Consider the following 20,564-nt stretch of genomic DNA (forward strand, 5'->3'; position numbering starts at 1 on the left):
ATTTATCTTACATAGCTGTGACGTCACAATTGAAAAAACAATGAGATGACGTCATGTCAGCCAAAGTTGACGTCATTTTCCTTCTATTTCGATTGATTTGTCGGATTTATTTACCATTTCATTTGTTTAATTTGCATCAAACCGTTTTACCTAAGATTTCTTGTTTATATTTTCAATATAAACCAAACTTTGATGAGCTCTTTCGAATGGCGTTCTTATTTTTAAAATCGATCGATTATTTAAGAAGTTTAGATTTTGTCACAAAATGGCTGCCTCACCTTTCGTGCTAGTAATTCGACAAGCAATGTGAGAAAATAACTCTTTCATATGTAAATTATGTAGGATAGAACTATTCCACCCTCGGGTACAGAATTTTGGGTCAGAAACCTCGGCAAGCCTCGGTTCTGACCCAAAATTCTGTACCCTCGGGTGGAATAGTTCTATCCTACATATGTACATATGAAAGAGTCATATAATCTTGTACGCACAGGTTAGTATTTTGTACGTACAACTTAATATCTTGTACGTACATCTTAGTATATGTATCTTGTACGTAAAAGATAGTACGATGTTGAACCTCTCGGTTTTAAAGGTAATGTGATTGCTTTATTGTCAAAATAGCAATTCAGGAATCAATACGTATATTCCATAATCTTTGCTTAAGCCAAAAGGAAAGATACCTTGCGACATTTTGTGGAGTTGTGAAATTGTGAAAAGCTTACGAAGATTTATATAAGTAAAAAGCCATAACGGAGCATAAACAGTTATCATAATTTAGACAATACTTGATGTTTAATCGTGTGTATATTTATCTAACTAATACAAACATTGCATATAAAATAACTTGTTTTGCTTTTGTTGTCTGCGCAACTAGTACCTCATTCCATAGAGGGCATAATGCCATGGATTTTTTCGGGATGCATTTTCCCCTCTCTTTTCAGTTTTTATGTTTTTCATATCTTGAAAAGGAAGATGGTGGCAGATTTATATTAGAACCAGAGATACTTGAACGATGATATTTTTAACAGAAAAGGCGTAGTAAATGTCAACGGGTATTGTTATCACCCTATTGAGCTGTAATTAGAATGAATATTGCTGACGTAATATTCCCTCTTCGAGTCAATTCTGGTTTTGAACGTCAAACCATTTTATGCTTCCGTCTATGCCCCCGTGACATTTCCAGGCACTTTTAATGCTGAACGTGACCCTTTTAACTTCCATTTGAGACTGTTCGTGAATAAAACTAGGGGTCATCTTTGGCTTTTCCAGTTGCCACTTTTGTTTTAAATTTTGAATTAATTGTCGGACTCCTTGTCGGACTTTCTTCTGATTTTGTTTCACTTCCTATACTACTTTTCGCACTTAGTTTCCCTTTCATGTTCGTTTTCCCTTCCGATTTTACTTCCCCTTTCTTTATCTTATTTTTGACACCGTGTGTTGCATTTTGCTTTTTACCATCCGATTTCATGCCTAATTTACCATCTGTTTTATTTGCCCCCTTTGTTTTTCCATTTCCTATCGATTTACCACTTTTACTCTCCGTGTTCGTCTTGGGTATTTCTTCGTTATCATTTGTTTTCTCATCAGCTTTTTCGTCGGATATATCTTTGATATTTTCTTCCGATTCTGCATTTTTCTCAGTTTTTGTTTCTTCTTGCTCTTCCTTCGCTTCATCATCTGCGTCACCTTCAATCATTTTTGCGAATTCTGTGGTGAAAAGGATTCTGTGATGACATTAACGCTAAACAAAAATAGATATTACCTAGATATGTTCAAGATGCTCCAACCCCGATAGAGCTTAAACGATACTCAATATTTGAACAATAATTGAAGTTTAATTGTGTATATATGTGTCTAATTAACACACACAAAAAAAAAAAAAAATATTTGCTTTCAGTGCATGCGCAATCAGTACTGCATTCCATACAATGACATAGTACCACGGAATTTTTTCAGGATGTAATTAATTATTTTAATATTTTTATCATGAAGTAAAATTGGAAGCTCAAACTTTTGAATTATGGTAATGGTGTTAAGAAAATCACTTTTGTAACTGAAGAAAAATACTAAATCGTCTGCTCCTGTTTTTTGACAGAGGAAAATTACCATTTGTCAGCGGTGGAGCATCTTTAAATTGGAATTGTTGACCACAATGATGAAATTTCATGCTTAAGATATTAATATTTTTCGTTTAATAATCTGATCATGTCAAATACCTTCATACTGTAAGACGTTGTCATGGTTTTTGTCAAACTGCTCCATAATTTCTTCTACGCTAGAAACTCCCAATTTTTCACCCATAAAGCTAATGACCTCGACAAGCTCGTCACGTGTTAGGAATCCATCCCCGTTTTTGTCAAATTTTCTGAAAATTTTCCGAATCTCAGATTCGTCGTCTGTGAATTTCTTTCTTTTAACAGTGGTAACAACCATTTCCTCGAACGTCACTTTTCCATCACCTATAAATCAACAGGGAAACAAAATATACAAATGAATTATGTTCTCTGAGTTTGACAAGCCTAATTTATGCAATTGCGCTAACATTTATTTAAAGGCCCACTACCTTTCCGAAACGACTTTTGATTTTTTAAATTTGAATCTAAAATGAGATTGATAATTTTTAAGAGTCCCAAAGGTTATTAACTTAACATTAATAATACACTTATCATCACCTTCTAAACAATTGAACTAAACTAAATTAAATATTAATTTTCATAATGCGGGTCGTATTATGTTTCCTGCAGTCGTCCTAAGTACCGCGAGTTAGTTGATTATCATTGCGCCAGACGGCAAAACAGCGAAATAAATATCCGCTGCTAATATAGATTACGTAGGGAAACTTGCATTTGTTTGGGGTTGTAACCTTATTTAAGGCAATCAATATATATTTTCTTGTTATTCTTCATTTTTTATTTTTTATTTTCAAAGGTAGTGGCCCTTTAAGATGACAGTGCATGTAGCTGTAAACAATTTATTTTCGTGACGTTTTCATGACTACAGACGTTTTCAAGACGAATTAATTATATGATTGTGAGTCATAATGATCTATTGTCAATTTTCTCTGCTTACATGTCATAAGTCTCCTAGGACTAACTTTTCTAAACTAAATATAGATTTTTGGAGATACAAAAGTTGTATTTTGAATCACTATTTAATTGTCTGATAAAAATGGCTTTTTCTTGGAGCTCATGTTAACCCTATTCCTAAATGTTGAAGAGCGAAATACATAGATTTCAAAATTTTGGACAGATTCAACAATACCAACAAAAAGTCTTTACTTTGTCGTTGATATCTAATAGGAATGTTATCTAAGTAGAGTTATGTCCCTTTATTCACTAATTGTTTTGCTGCAATCGCGACATCTCGGAGTAATTTCCGTGAATCTTCGGAAATATTTCCGAAGATTACCGGAAATTTCTCCGAGGGGATCCGATTGGTTATGCTGCTATAGTATTGCCCAGATGCCAAGTGCTTTAGTTTGAAAAATAACTACGTTTAAAGGGCCACTACCTTTCTGAAACGGCTTTTAATTTTTAAAATGGGAATGTAAAATGAGATCGATAATTTTGTAGAGTCACAAAAGTTATTAACTTACCGATAATACTACACGTATCATCACCTTCTGAACAATTTTATTAAAATAAATAAAATGTTAATTTTCATAACGCGGGTCGTTTTATGTTTCCCGCTGTCGTCCTAAATACCGCGCGGTAGTTGACTATCTCTGCGCCAGACGGCAAAACGGCGAAATGACTCTCCACTGTTATCATATATTACGCAGGAAATCTTGCATATGTTTGGTGTTGTAACCTCATCTTAGGCCATCGGTATATATTTTCTGATGCAATTAATGTTTTTTTAAGAAACCTTTATGTTTTGCTCCGGAAAGGTAGTGGGCCTTTAATGAATATATATGTAAGATGAAATGTTCTCTCCCTTATACTGAGACTACATTCTTAAGCTGTAAGATACAAGGAAAAGTTTGTCATCTTTTCCTGACATCTTAAGCTTCTTAAGCTGTAAGATACAAGGAAAAGTTTGTCATCTTTTCCTGACATCTTAAGCTTCTTAAGCTGTAAGATACAAGGAAAAGTTTGTCATCTTTTCCTGACATCTTAAGCTGTAAGATATAAGGAAAAGTTTGTCATCTTTTCCTGACATCTTAAGCTGTAAGATATAAGGAAAAGTTTGTCATCTTTTCCTGACATCTTAAGCTGTAAGATACAAGGAAAAGTTTGACATCTTTTCCTGACATCTTAAGCTGTAAGATACAAAGGAAAAGTTTGTCATCTTTTCCTGACATCTTAAGCTGTAAGATACAAGGAAAAGTTTGACATCTTTTCCTGACATCTTAAGCTGTAAGATACAAGGAAAAGTTTGTCATCTTTTCCTGACATCTTAAGCTGTAAGATACAAGGAAAAGTTTGTCATCTTTTCCTGACATCTTAAGCTGTAAGATACAAAGGAAAAGTTTGTCATCTTTTCCTGACATCTTAAGCTGTAAGATACAAAGGAAAAGTTTGTCATCTTTTCCTGACATCTTAAGCTGTAAGATACAAAGAAAAGTTTGTTATCTTTTCCTGACATCATAAGCTGTAAGATACAAGGAAGAGTTTGTCATCTTTTCCTGACGTCTTAAGCTTCTTAAGCTGTAAGATACAAGGAAGAGTTTGTCATCTTTTCCTGACATCTTAAGCTGTAAGATATAAGGAAAAGTTTGTCATCTTTTCCTGACATCTTAAGCTGTAAGATACAAGGAAAAGTTTGTCATCTTTTCCTGACATCTTAAGCTGTAAGATACAAAGGAAAAGTTTGTCATCTTTTCCTGACATCTTAAGCTGTAAGATACAAGGAAAAGTTTGTCATCTTTTCCTGACATCTTGCATCTTAATAATGTAGTCTCATTGTAAGGGAGACAACTTATCACGCTATAAAAAAAATATGTTATCAGTTTTAAAAATAACAACATTAATAACCCCATCAACCTTATATTGTTATTTTATGTTATATATACATTCTAAAGTGACAGGATGCCAATTTAGAAAAAACTGACGGTTCAATTTCTTTGAAACTGTGACATACTATGCATATCAATATATTTACTTCATAGAACATGTCTAAATAATATTGAACTGCATATGGGAAATATCACAAGAAGAAAATGGAAACTCGGAAGAGCCAATGTAACATTAATTGTAATGTTTATACGTTTCTGTAAAAGACGAGCTTACCGTTGATATCGTGAAGCTTCAGGAGTGCTTCAGCCTCGCCCTCCTCAGGCACTTGCAATTGGTTGATGATCCGTAAGGCTTTATCAAAATCCTCTGCTACAAGATAACCTCTATTTCTTTTGTCAAAAAACTTGAACACGTCACGGTACACTGAAATAAAATAGTTTAGAGAAATGGTTTTATTGAGTTTAGAATTCACCTATGAAAATGTGTTGCCGGTGTAATATGACCAGGAGCGAATTTCATTGGCTGGAAATTCATTGTGACGCCATGGCAGAAACAATTAAATAACGTCAGGACTTTGAAGACGGCGAGAAAAACATAATTGTCACGATATCTGAATTTATTTAGAATTGAAATAGCGCCATCTGTCAATCAAATCGTCCGGGTACCACACGTGATTTTTCATTGGCTATGACGTTGAATAGGTACACGTGAGTTTGCGAGCACGAGGCGTGGCTTCATACTGCCTGCCGATCGGTTAATTTCTATAAATATTATCGGCTTTTGTTTTTTTGTCAGTATTCCTTGTTATGTAATACATGATTTTTTTATCACGGACATTAATTCAGCTTTGTCTTTTAATTGTTCATTTTTTGGTGTCTCTATCAATGTCAATGGTATTTTATTTAAAATCATATTCTACTATGTAGTTATTACAGTATTTTATATTCTTGTGCGTTACATCAAAATCTGCGGTTAAATTTTGTTTTAAATAATTCAATTTACTAACAATAATCTCTTCAATATCATAAAAATCATTTTGAGACTTTTTTTGTCTATGGAATCATTACACAGTTGTCGCAGCCAATCAGAAGCGACGTTACAAACGGCTACACCATTTTTTTAAAAGGTAAAAATAAAGTAAGTATTTGAACCAATATACATGCTCGTTACAAGCGATATTGAATTATTGTTGTGTGATACGTTAGATTTTGCACTGCATAACATTTTGTGTAATATCCGTGATGTATGGTGGCTGATTACGGCCATCTCGTGTTGTTGTGTTGTCGCCTTGTCGTGTTGTCGCCTTGTCGAGTTGTCGCGGTCTCAAACTGCGACAACCCGAGATTTAACAGTTAAAATGTCGACTTGTCGCGTTTTCGAACCGCGACAAGTCGACAACACGACAAGACGACAAGTCGACAACACGACAAGTCGACATTTCAAACACGCTAATTAGCGCGTACAGAATATCGTGTTGTCGCGGTAAAATGTCGACTTGTCGTGTTGTCGAGTTGTCGTGTTGTCGACTTGTCGTGTTGTCGAGTTGTCGACTTGTCGCCTTCCTGTTACTCATGCGCAAATCATTTGAAATAGCCACTATCTTTGAATATAGAAAACTGAAGTCAGTGCTTGTACCATAGACCATATTGGTGGCATATTTCTGCCATCGAGTTGCCGACTTACGACTTAATGATGTCGACATAATTAAGGCATTAAGTCGACATCATATCGGAAGATGTCGACATAAACAGAAGAATATGTCGACTTCCACATGAACCTGCCCACATAATGATTCCAAGATAATTATGTAGAAAGTTGGTAACTCGGCGATTAATCGTGTTTATGCTCGGGTGTGACACCGACTTGTCAGTTATTGATGTCGACATCTAAACTAAAAGATGTCGACATCTGGTCATGAAAGTGGAATTCAAAGGCCATTCATAGGGCACTGTGTATATGCAGCAAGGCGCCATACAGCAGAGTTCGACGTTGATTTTGTTAATTCAGAAAAGTTTTTATATATTTGATTACAAAATTAAAAATTGTGATCCTGCATATCCCGGCCATGCAGCTGTAGCCTGCGTGTACGTACACATCGTAGCTGTTAGTCCGAGCTGGGGAAGTTAGAGTGCAAAAGGACTCTGCTTTGTACAACGAATTTCCATCCTCTTGGCCATAATCATTTATCAATATATATTACCGTGGGTTGAAAATTCGTTTAAAAGCTGTGTGTGTGCTTTGTGGATTAGCATTCGTACTAAGTCCATGTGGTACATACCGTACTATACTATATTACAATTATTTTTTCAAGATTTCATTTTTTTGAATCACGAAAAATACCAGTTACGTAATTTAAAAGACAAAAAGGTCACAGTACAGATACGCAATACCCATTTGGAAACCAGCTTTACTTGTTAGCTTGCCCTGTCCATATATATATAATAAATATTTACATCCCTCGATACACTTATATAAAGGCACAACGAATGCACAACGAATTTTTGTTACGGTCTTAATGGCCAGATTCAACCTTTGGGCTAAAAATTCTCCCGCGGGACGCGGTTTTAGCTCCAAACTCGGGATATATCTGCATCTATTTTTTGTAGTAAAAACGTAGTAAAAAATGTCACGTGCTTATACCTCATTCATGCCATTGGCCGGAATATACAATTGTATTATGGGTAACTAGTGATCACGTGATTGTGTGTTTACTTCCAAATATGGTGATAGTTTGCTTGCCATTTCTTCGGAGAAATTGATTTATTTGAAAATATTTAGACTCCAAAATGTTATTAATATTGCATGCATATCATTTTGACTTGCACATATGTATCATTTTACTATAAATAATGATCTGAAATGAGTTATAAAACTGTCATTTTCACGTTTTGTAAATAAATGATATAATGCGAATTGACCAATTCAATAGGTCTAACCGTCTAATCTAGGATCAGCGAAGATCGGCTACTCCCGGCTAAATTCGTAGAATTCTAAATTTATATTTATATATATTATTACCTGCTTTAGGTTTCAGAACATATACATGTACATATAACACAGAGAAAATAAGATGTTCTTCAAAAGGCCTAATTATGTATAAATACCAGGTCAGAGAAATCACTCTATTTGGAAGTAAACACACACTCATGTGACCACTAGTTACCCACTAATACAATTCCATATTTATTTCGGCCAATGGCATGAATGAGGTATAATCACGTGACTTGTTTTACTACGTTTGACTACAAAGAACGCGTGTTTTGTGCCATTATTGGGAAAATCCCCCGCGGATCGTGGTTTCATTTCCACCATTTGAAACAGAAGGCTTAGAGTAGACTTTGATTGTGAAACATTGATAAATTGAAGATTACATGTTGTGCCATGGCAGATGTCAAAGTTCATGTATATATACTCGACAATTACTTGAAACATCATCTAATAAATTTGTGTTGAAATTATAATTGATGTTGACCAGGAAATGTACCAGTCTAAATTTTGGTTGAATAATGCATGGAAAGTGAATTATTCAAACACTCTGGATATCGAATTTTTAATCATTAATTTCTTTTGAACTCGGGACTTTTTGGGTGTGTAATTAGGGGAAAGTTGATAACTTTTTATAATATATGTACCCTAATTTTCTTTTGTTGATTTACGGACCCTGAAAATCGGATTTATCTCCCTTGATTAAAATGACAAACCATGTACCTTTGCTATGTTATAAAGTTTTTTAATTTTTTTTTTTTAAATTCAATAATGAATGCAGATCAAATATATTAATCAAATATGTGTATTAATTTAATTTGAAACATGTTTGTTTTGCTGAAAATTTGCAAAAAAAAAATATCAATACAAAATATTCATGATTGTAATTTGTTGTTGTTTTTGTACTTGCTGTAAAATGAGAAAAACCGTGTTGTGGAGAAGAAGTTTGTTAAAATTTGAATTTTTTACAAATGGATGAGAGTTGAGAATGTCTAACTGTCACCTGAATTCCGATATGCACAGTTATGAATAATGTTTTTGCTTTTAAACAAACAAATAAATATGTCTCCTATATAAACTACATTGTATGGTAAAGACCCTATCCCCTGGGGAAAATTCCGAGACCCCAGGGCCATGAAATTCACAATATTGGTAGAGGGCCTTGAGACCTGCCATGTAAGCACATAAGCCCGTGTTTCTTAGTATATGTGTACATATGTATTAGATTCCCAAAAAGCTAAGTGGGCTATGCGGAAGCTTATAACTATTTGTTTGGAAATAATATGGAAAATAAACTATGATATGATAGTATTGCTAACAATTTCAAATGGTGGAAATGAAACCACGATCCGCGGAGGATTTTCCCCATAATTGTACAAAACACGCGTTCTTTGTAGTAAAACGTAGTAAAACAAGTCACGTGATTATACCTCATTCATGCCATTGGCCGAAATAAATATGGAATTGTATTAGTGGGTAACTAGTGATCACATGAGTGTGTGTTTACTTCCAAATAGAGTGATTTCTCTGACCTGGTATTTATACATACTTTGGCCTTATTTTCTCTGTGTTATATGTATATGTTCTGAGCCCTAAAGCAGGTAATAATATATATAAATATAAATTTAGAATTCTACGAATTTAGCCGGGAGTAGCCGATCTTCGCTGATTTTAGATTAGACGGTTACACCTATTGAATTGGTCAATTCGTATTATATCATTTATTTACAAAACGTGAAAATGATAGTTTTATAACTCATTTCAGATCATTATTTATAGTAAAATAATACATATGTGCAAGTCAAAATGATATGCATGCAATATTAATAATACTTTGGAGTCTAAATATTTTCAAATAAATCAATTTCTCCGAAGAAATGGCAAGCAAACTATCACCATATTTGGAAGTAAACACAAAATCACGTGATCACTAGTTACCCATAATACAATTGTATATTCCGGCCAATGGCATGAATGAGGTATAAGCACGTGACTTTTTTTTACTACGTTTGACTACAAAGAACGCATGTTTTTACTACGAAAAATAGATGCAGATGTATCGTGAGTTGGGAGTTTAAAACCGCGTCCCTGGAGGATTTTTAGCCCAAAGTTTGAATCTGACCATTAAGACCGTAACAAAAATTCGTTGTGACTTTATATAAGTGTATCGAGGCAGAGATTTACATTTATTTATGTAGGCCAAGCTAACAAGAAAATACAACATAAAAAAAGTTTTTTTTTTTTTTTTTTTTATTTTTATTTTCATTCATTCTTTTTGATATAGTATAGTACGGTATGTACTACATGGACTTGGTACGAATGCCAATCAAAAAAACACACACACAGCTTTGAAACGAATTTTCAACCCACGGTTATATATATTTATAATTCGTTGTACACTTCCTTAGCTAGGGCTAACAACTACGTACACGCAGGCTACAGTTTCATGGCCGGGATGTGCAGGATCACATTTTTTTTTTAAATCAAATGAATAAAAACTTGAATTAACAAAATCAACGTCGATCTACACAGTGCTCTATGAAAGGGTGGCCTTTGATTTCCACTTTCAAGACCAGATGTCGACATCTTTTAGTTTAGATGTCGACATCAATAACTGACAAGTCGGTGTCACACCCGAGCATAAACACATTAATCGCCGAGTTACCGACTGTCTACATAAATATCTTGGATTCATTATATGTGGGCATGTACATGTGGTAAGTCGACATATTCTTCTGTTTATGTCGACATATTCCGATATGATTTCGACTTAATGCCTTAACGATGTCGACATTATTAAGTCGTAAGTCGGCAAATCGATGGCAGAAATATGCCACCATAAAATTGCAATATTTTCTAATTTTCGGATTAACGGGCCTTCGAACTATTAGGCCTTAGCGGTTCAAGTGACCTTAAAATTAACAGATGACGATTACTGCGTACTAATCAGACGGCGTGACCAGACCATTATTACACGATTATCATATAATAAACAAATTATTGAAATTCATAGTTCAGAGAAAAATACTTTGACAACTCTCGGTAAAGAAATTGCTATCAAATTTCTTCATCTAGGTACAAACACATGCACACAATTATTTTCATTAGCAATCCAATATGGCGAGTGTTATCCATTGTTTGCGCATGTGTACAGGAAGGCGACAAGTCGACAACTCGACAACACGACAAGTCGACAACACGACAAGGCGACAACACGACAAGTCGACAACTCGACAACACGACAAGTCGACATTTTACCGCGACAACACGATATTCTGTACGCGCTAATTAGCGTGTTTGAAATGTCGACTTGTCGTGTTGTCGACTTGTCGTCTTGTCGTGTTGTCGACTTGTCGCGGTTCGAAAACGCGACAAGTCGACATTTTAACTGTTTAATCTCGGGTTGTCGCAGTTTGAGACCGCGACAACTCGACAAGGCGACAACACAACAACACGAGATGGCCGTAATCAGCCACCATAGTGATGTCACTTCGGAATTCTCGAATTAGATTTGTTAGAATTAGAGAATCTGAAGAAAACTGACCATGCCTTATATAACAGGACAGCAGTACTTAAAGATGCTCCACCACTGACAATGGTATTTTTTCACTTTCAAAAACAGGAGCAGACGATTTAGTATTTTTCTTCAGTTACAAAAGTTACTTACTTTACACCATTACCAACATTAAAAAGTTTGAGCTTCTAATTTTACTTCAAGTTAAAAGTATGAAAAATAATTAATTGCATCCCGAAAAAAATCCGTGTCACTATATCCTATATGGAAGGAAGTACTGATTGCGCATGCACCAAAGGCTAAATAAATTATTTTATATTATTTTTTGTGTTAATTAGACATATATATACATGATCAAACACCAATTATTGTTCAGCTGATGAATATCATTTATGCTTTGTCGTCGGTGGAGCATCTTTAATATATTACATACGGGTTTTACGCCAAAAGCTCCAGCACGCAATTAATTTGATTATTGTTTCAAAGAATACGGGTTATCTTAATCGTCATTTGTCTTGTTTGTATACAATAGAAGTGAGCAGTAAAAAGTTGTTTGAAAAGCAGACAGAATATCAATACCACAGTACCTAGTAATATTGGAATCATAGAATATTTAGCGCTTATGCACTGACGTGAGAAATACAATATGAACTAAATGCATCAATATGTGATAAAAATGTGCAAATGTATATATTTCATTGAATTCCTTGTGTATACCATTTTCTACTTCTTAAATAAAGCGTTGCTAAGGTATATGGATGGTTGCCATGGACGTTGTAATCAATATCATAATACATTATACTATATATTAACACAAAATAATATTTGATTGTCAATCGGACTCTAAATCCTAAAAAGAACATACCATTATTATTTTCAGCTTTGAATGATTTAATTAAATGTTGCAAAAGTTGTGGTCATAAAGGTGAACCCTGGTGTACACCCTGTAGGGAAATAATGCAATTATCTATAGTCCATAGCCCTGGACCTGATGACTTTTTACGGGTTCCAGTTATTGACTAATGAGTAGAATTTCAAATTGTTTCATTGAAGAGAAATAATTTTACTTACTGTCTATTTCAGCCTTCTGTAGCGATGAAAACACTTTTTTGTACCGTACATACTTGTTGGATGCCTGCCAAACAACACAGGATAACATATCGTGAAACGAAATTGAAGACTTAATAAGTTGTCATTTAAATAGAGTTATATGTAATTAAAAAAAACTATGAGGGACCATCGACGGAGACAGAAGTACAACATGTATTCTTAAAACATGAAAAACTGTAAAAAAAAAATCCCTTATGTATTTTTTTTTTATTTTTAACATGAAAAACTGTAAAAAAAAATCCCTTATGTATTTATAGGACTTTTCCTGTAGTTATGTTTTTTTTTTGTTTTTAACATGAAAAACTGTAAAAAAAAAAATCCCTTATGTATTTATAGGACTTTTCCTGTAGTTATGTTTTTTTTTTTTTTTTTTTGTTTGTTTGTTTGGTTTTTTTTTTTTAGATTTCGTTTACATACAGAGAGGTTACAGGCAAGGGGATCATGTATCCCCATATCTATTTTACATGTTGCTGAAGTACTGGACATTCACATAACAAATAACAAAAATATCAGTGGCAGTAATGTTTTATCAAATTATCAAAAATTCAAGGTTTGAAGATGAAACATCAACGCTTTTAGATGGATCAAAAAACTCATTCAATGAAACAATTGTGTTTGAAACTTTTGGTAAGATATCTACTTTGAAAGTTGATACTGACTAAAATCAAGTTATCTGGATTTGGGAGAGCAAAATCAAGGTCGATGTATACCATCATAGATGGAAACTTAAATGGATAAAACAAAATTCAATTGGCAATATATTGATTTATTATTGTATTAATTAATTTATTTATTTACTTAACATTTAACTTGGAGGAAATTACTAGTGTAAACTACACAAGAGTACAAACTAATTAAAAATACCATGTATTGATCAAAACGATTTTTACACCTATAAAAAGAATACGATAGTTTAAATCAAGTACATTTATTTTACCTAAATTCAATAATTTTTTATATCCATTCGTACTCTTGGAAACGCCTTCATTAAACAGTTGAACGGCATATTTTTTATTTCATTTGACTATCACTATTCGATAAATAAAAATAAAAACAATTATATAACAGACTAATAAAATTGTGGCGTGACAATGGTTTATATTTCCGATTAGTTTTAGTATACATAATGTATATGGATGCGAGGGCTACTAAGAAATAACAACAGCAACCACAATTAGCTATGAATGGCCCTTACGTAATCTAATATGATTAACATAGGCAATGAGGTTATTCAGAAGTGATGGTACATGTTCCTGGAAATGGAAAAATCTGCGTCGCTGTCCATTATATCCTAAATAACCCACGCAGGAATGACAATGGTGGGTGTGGACCAGTACGTCCGCACCATTCAGTCACGTTAGACTGTATGACTGTTGATATTAAGTACATACTTAAAACCATTTCAATACATATACTACACAAAATTTTCTAAGGATCACTTTAATTTTGTATTATATGAAATATTCATTTTATTGCACAATATTCATAAAAATAATGAAATGATGTCTTTAAGATATCTAAACACATATTACAACAGAAAAGCTATGAAATGTTCACGAGTGCTCAATACATTATTAGTAAAACAGAGCTACCCTCAAAATCACAAAAACTGACCGTGTGATTTAGACACATGTGGTAGTATTTCAAGCAGCATCAGAGGCTGGTCACTATACACTGTAAGCATAGTCCGGCCCACTCCCTTATCTTTTAACAGGTCGTCCCGAACCTAACTCGATTGCTTACTCGATTTGCCCTCTTCTACTTCCAGAATTTAACTTCCGTCCACTCGATTGTAGTCCTCTCTCTTCTATTTCTTGAAGTTCTTCCATCTATAGACTGGAAGATCTTCTGAGAAGAAGAGCTTTAAACTAGTGATTTTGTATGTCGATATATCATTTGTGTAAAAATTTACATTTAAGTTTAATATGCCCACAGAGTTAGGTACACATCTCTATCACCAAATAACCGTGCTGCTATCTTTACTAGTGCGCATAAGACGAAAACTAGTTTGAGAACAAACATTCAATCACTGTATTTGGGGCAAAACATGCAGATTTGTGGAAATGCACTTACACTCTAAAATTTAACACTTTTTCTTAAAAACAGTATCCCCACTATGTTCAGATGACAATATAACATTGATTATGTACATTAGTATCAATTGGAACCCTCCATATAACCGCTATTTGTATGACAAGGTCAAAACAAAACGTAATGTGTATGCTTTTGTAAAGTCGAATCCGATAGAACAACCGCTCCATGTACATGTACATGCTATAAACACTAGTCAACATAATGGCATGGTTATTGGGTGACAGAGATATGTAATGAACCCCGTGGACTTGCTATACTAAAATGTACGATTGTTTGCATATTTTGCCAGAATTAACAACAATACCTGCAAGTCAACCGTAGTACTTAAGGTTAGGCCTGATGCATAGATACTTGTGATCAACTAAGTTATGTCCAAGTCCACATATGACGTGATATATAGGTATACAAGATACCACTAGTTTAAACAGGGTCTTAAACCTTAACTGTAAATTAACTTAACACAATCAACTCATTTGGCAAATATGATGGTTTTACACGATGAATTATACACACACACACACACACACAAATAGAACTAAAATATAATTTTAACAATGTAATACCGTATTCCAATTAACCCATGAATGACGTAGAGGCATATATTGTTACAGAGAAGTAGTTTAATATATTAATTCTGTTCTTTAAAGTGTTTTTGATTTGCGTTGTTTCGTGTTTTTATCAGTTATAATTGATAATTTCATGACAGTAATAGGCTTTGGTAGGATCGTGTTTGTAGCCATCGGTTACACATCACCACCTAAACCATTAGCTATACTGACGATGATTATCAATAATCAAGGAAAGATGGACTAACTTTCTCTTTTGTTTGTCCACGTCATATTTGTCAATTTGCACTGTTTGTACAAACCCTATATGTTTACTTTTCATATTGATTGCGTTTAAGCCTTTTCAAAATGTTCCAATGGTCTTTATATTAAAATGACAGAATAAAGCAACTATTTAAATCTTTGAGAATCATTTACACCTCATGTTTAAATGCCGCTACTAATGAAAAGACATTGTAAACACGTTATTCTTTCAAGGTAAATCATCCTGTCAAAGCAAAATTGCTGAGTGAATTTTCGACCCGCATTTTGTTCATATTCTTACTGCAAATTGTACTGAATATCTTTCATTATGCAAAATGAAAAGATATTCAGCGAAATTTGCAGCAAGAATTGACAGGATAATTTACTATGAAAAAATAATGTGTTTTAGATATTTGTGTCTCCAATATAATATCAAGTTCCCAAAATATCTAAATAATTATGTGAGAAAATAGCCTAGGTTTGTCCCTTCTTTACAGTATCTTCTTGATTAATAAGATTTTAAAAGTGTTAAAATAGATGACGGCTTACCATTTATAGAGACGGTGGTAAAATTGGGATTGTGTTGTTTCTTCAATCAGTCCTCTTCAGTGCGTCTGTGTCGGATGTCCGTTATAACCACTGTGGTTATCTATCAACCGCACCCAGAACAATGATTATTTTACTACTTAAAGCGTTCGGTCAAATTCGGGATGAGACATTCGATGTTTGCATTGCTGTTTCAGACTGCCAGTTTAAAACCATGGTCCATCATCCAACTGACATCCATATTGTAAACCTAACGGATCGGAATTTCTCCAATCAACATCCTTCTATTGTCCATACATATTGGTTGTCAAGCAGCAGGCTACTACTAATAACACGACACATATTCGAATATTAATCAAATATGAATAATTCAAGAATTCCTGTTTTGGTCCTATGCGTAAAGCCATGCTCCATGAGTGCGAAACAATACCCTTTGCTACCTGTGCTGTGGAATATACGTTACATATTGGCTTGCATTACGCTTTGCAATAGGTTTTGATGTGTATAAAGTCAAGGGATGTCATGTACCAGAACATGTACTAGCTAACATGATTTCATATTTTTCATATCTCGACATATCATCTACATTGATTAAAATAGTCAAACGGGTAAATTGGTTCTTTGGAACTTGATTTGATTCATGCACAACAAATAATATGACATTATTGGCCATTACGTTCCTTTGTGGTCAATCTCCGATAAAACATGTGTGGTTTAAATAAACAATACCTTTCTATTCATAGAAAATGTCATCGTCTGCTGAGAGAAAACACGAGCGGGATGATACACTTCACGGTTCATGTACTTCGCTAAAAGGCTTCCAACATCCCACCATCACTATGCCTGGGAATACCTTTGGATTGACAGCGACCTATGTCGGACGGCAATTAAATTATCAATCAATACATGTGCTAGTTAGTAGAGGTTTTCTATTTAGAATTACAAAGTAAGCAACGTTCATTTGTTGATATTGGTAAACGTCGTAATGCATCGACATGAGTAATTTTAAATACTGATTTTATCATTAAGTTGGACTCAATGAAACTACTTAAAAATCCTGTTTCATTTGCTCACGAACTTGGATAGCTTTTATAAATGTCTTCGCACAAGAAAATGTTCTAGACCTACAAAAATATAATTTTTGGTAAATAGGCGTTGCTTCCTACTAGGTATAGATCTAAACCATGGTTGTTTAAAAAAAACTCCAAATATCATGAACAGATTTCTACAATTTTAAGAACATTTGCATGGACTCTCTTTTTGTAGATTAAGCATTAGTTTTATTCATGTCTTCATCAAAGGAGGAATGAGGCGTGCGATGATGGGAAATACTATATAACAGTCAATGAATGTTGATTTACCTTTAATCAGTTGTTTAACTTTTACCAATGCTAAAGGTTAATGAACAACCAGAACAATGCCGGTGTCCTGTCAAATTTTGATCCCCATAAAATACTTACCGGGATGAATATTTTCATGCATAAAATATTGATCCTCCCTAAAGCAGTATAATAATTCATATACTATACACAAAATATACACATTTGTATTCCTGAGAAATTATATCATCAGAACCTAGGGGTTTGCTCAGGTAACACACAAGGTGCCACACCTACATGTACATATAAGTGTGGGGATGGTCCCCATGGGGCTATATGATTATCCATATGTGTATACCTACTGTATATAACTCGCCACTGCATATTCATATATACCCCATGTATCATTAAATATGACAAGTTAAAGGTATAGAACAATAATTAGTGTCTTCATGCAACTACTAATACTGTTTTTGTTGATTTATTATATGTTACAAATAAAGTTACTTATGGCTATTATACAATGTATCAAATGAAATTTCATTGAAAGCTGTTTTCGAAATCTAGAAATGGCATTGCACCATCAATTTTTAACTTCTTTATATTTCCATAATATCTCGAACCTGTCTAATGTTGCAACCACTATATTTTATCATTTGTCCATTTTTAAAGCATTCATTTATACAATTTGGTAGATGAATTTTGACTTTCCTCAATTAATAGATTTTTTTTTCTATTTTTGTTTTGTCAAGATAGTTCTTTATTTCTGATGATTTAGTGTTTGAGATCTATTCCGTATTCTCATATTACAGAGTTATCTGCACTTGCGGGTTAGTATTGATTTAGCCAGAGATACTCTGGCCTTGACACCAAACGTAGACCTTATGACAGATAGATGTCTGGCCGAGATACTCTGGCCTTGACACAAGACGTAGACCTTATGACAGATAGATGTCTGGCCGAGATACTCTGGCCCTGACACCAGACTTGGACATTATGACAGATGTCTGGTGTAGGGTCAGAGCGCAGTGCTATATCAAAAGGTGGAACTCGCCGACACCGTTTGGTATCGGGCTATTGCACTGCGCTCTCGCCCTACACCAGACATCCATCTGTTATAATGTCTAAGTCTGGTGTCATGGCCAGAGTATCTCAGGCTAGTATTGATTGTGACGTCATGTGATTGCGAGCGTAACGTTATATCTTTCGTAGAAAACGACGTGAATTGCGCTCACAAAATAATGACGTAACAATCGACACCTACCCACAAAGGAGCTAAGTCTGTTATATACAAAGACGGAATATAATTTATCATAGATAGCTTCCTGTTGATAGAGTACATTTCCATTTTCATGTTTTAATTACTGATTTTTGCAATTCATTGTTTACAATGAGAGAAAACATTTGGATTGTCTCACTACTTCTAACCATATATGGCTCGAATCTTTATGTGTGATCCATGGACTTTAATTTCATATAAGTTGTCTTGCTAATTTTCGGTTTCAGTTATTTCTTTGTTATTATGTACATGTATTATGGATGGAAAACTGTTTAAGTTTTTCTTCAAGCTCTTTCATCGTTTCTCTCTTTTGCTATTTGTTTACGAAATGAGATTCTTTTTTCTCTTTTATTAGTTTACATAATTCCCATTTTTTTCTATGTTAAAGCTACTTACCTCTGTTAGTGATATAAATATCTTCAATACTCTTTATATACTTTTCAATTTGTAGAAGACTATTGTCGATTATCCAGTATCGAGACCCTCGATAACATCTATATCCATAATAAGTGAAACTGCCCGGTGGTCTTAATGTTTTATAATTGCTGGTCTGATATCAGATTTAGAAACTTTCGGGATTATTTCTTTGGAAATCATAAAGAAATCTATTCTGCTTGCTTCTCTATTTGAGGTTTTTCTCCTCCATGTATATTGTTGTGCGTTTGTGTTTTTTACACGCCAAGGATCAATCATTTAATGTCCTTTTTACAATAATTTAATACTATAGATATAAGTGTTGAGATTTAGATTTCTTAAATGTTTTTTCTGTCCACTTTGTTGTCTTTAGTTTCATTCCAGTCCCCTCCAGCTATTATAAATCCCTGAGAAAAATCTGTTATTACTGTCTTAATATTTTTGTATGAATATGTATCTTTAATGTCGGTCATTGTAGGCATATATATTAATTAAGGTTAGCGTTTATTTTTGTATTGATCATTGCAATTACTCCATCATGATATACCCATGTGTTTATGATGTCGTATTTCATACTTTTTCTGATCAGGATTGAAACTCCTCTGATTTGAATCGTTCCAAAACTATGTATTGTGTAATTTTTTCAGTAAGATGTGTGGATATTATGTTGCATTCTGTTGTTTGATCAATTGCTGTTGTCTTTAACATTTTTGTTTGTCTCTAATCCCTGGAGCATCTAGTGTTATTTTACTCATGTTTATGTCACACAAGGAAATCTTGATACACTATGTAAAGTAATACATTCACATAATAATATATATTATCATCATTACATATCATACAGCATAACATACTTTTCTTGGAACACTTTTCCTTCGTTGTTCTGACGTTCACCACTACCAGTATCTTTGCCGATTCATGTCAAAAATGACAAGAGTTTGAGATAATGTTGTCGCGTAATTGACAAATAGGAAGAATTAATTACAAAGAAAATGTTTATTTTTGCTGATATCTACATAGGGTTATACTACAACCTAACCACGGTTTTGCTATATGCACGTGACAATCTATAAAATCAAACAGTATATGAGGTATTTTTGACAATACACAGGGTCTTTATATCTGTCTGGGTTCCGTGAGCGTTGTCTCGAAGTTACTGATGGTTGCTACAGGTGGTTAATATGGCAAACTTACCGACGAGGTGGAGCAAAACTGCTGCCCTTAGTAGTAAACTACAACCTAATGATGACGTAGATTGACACCCCTGAATATATGAGGTCGTTAAATCTAAACTGTGACGGATAATATGTGATACATTCGATTAATGAAAGTAGCTTGTGATATGTAAGTTTATTTGATCACTCGTCCCTCTCTGTAAATCTTCTAAGGAAGTCTGTATAGGCCTGTGATTTGTCGGGGTTTTTGTCTCCTGAAGTTCTGGTGTGTAGAGATCGTAAGTGAAAATTGAGGATGCATTCGTACTTCGATTGATTCAACTTCTGAATATTGAATGTCGTATGTCGAGCAGCACAACAT

At 33.9% G+C, this 20,564-nt stretch overlaps 1 protein-coding gene across 2 annotated transcripts; it reads right to left on the reverse strand.

The window, feature by feature from the left end:
• Positions 1–402: 402 nt before the first annotated feature.
• On the reverse strand, positions 403–17,108 carry LOC138317596 (uncharacterized). Of its 2 annotated transcripts, XM_069259374.1 has the most exons (5): positions 16,020–17,108; positions 12,529–12,592; positions 5,232–5,381; positions 2,217–2,459; positions 403–1,707 (listed from the first exon to the last, which is right to left on the reverse strand). In XM_069259374.1, the coding sequence occupies exons 1-5, from the start codon at positions 16,020–16,022 to the stop codon at positions 1,244–1,246; spliced, it is 924 nt and encodes a 307-aa protein (XP_069115475.1). In that variant the 5' UTR covers positions 16,023–17,108; the 3' UTR covers positions 403–1,243. The 2 variants fall into 2 exon arrangements, with proteins under 2 accessions (XP_069115475.1, XP_069115474.1); XM_069259373.1 differs by lacking the exon at positions 16,020–17,108 and having other exon boundaries at positions 12,529–12,616.
• Between the last annotated feature and the right edge of the window lie 3,456 nt (positions 17,109–20,564).

This window comes from Argopecten irradians, chromosome 3 (assembly GCF_041381155.1).
Source record: "Argopecten irradians isolate NY chromosome 3, Ai_NY, whole genome shotgun sequence".
Taxonomy (NCBI): Eukaryota; Metazoa; Mollusca; class Bivalvia; order Pectinida; family Pectinidae; genus Argopecten; species Argopecten irradians.

Coding starts and splice junctions, on each gene's coding strand:
- LOC138317596 (XM_069259373.1), bottom strand. CDS start 12,616: ATGTTATCCTGTGTTGTTTGGCAGGCATCCAACAAGTATGTACGGTAC. Junction 5,382..12,528: donor ACAGAAGGCTGAAATAGACA/GTAAGTAAAATT, acceptor ATTTTATTTCAG/TGTACCGTGACGTGTTCAAG. Junction 2,460..5,231: donor GAAGCTTCACGATATCAACG/GTAAGCTCGTCT, acceptor GTTGATTTATAG/GTGATGGAAAAGTGACGTTC.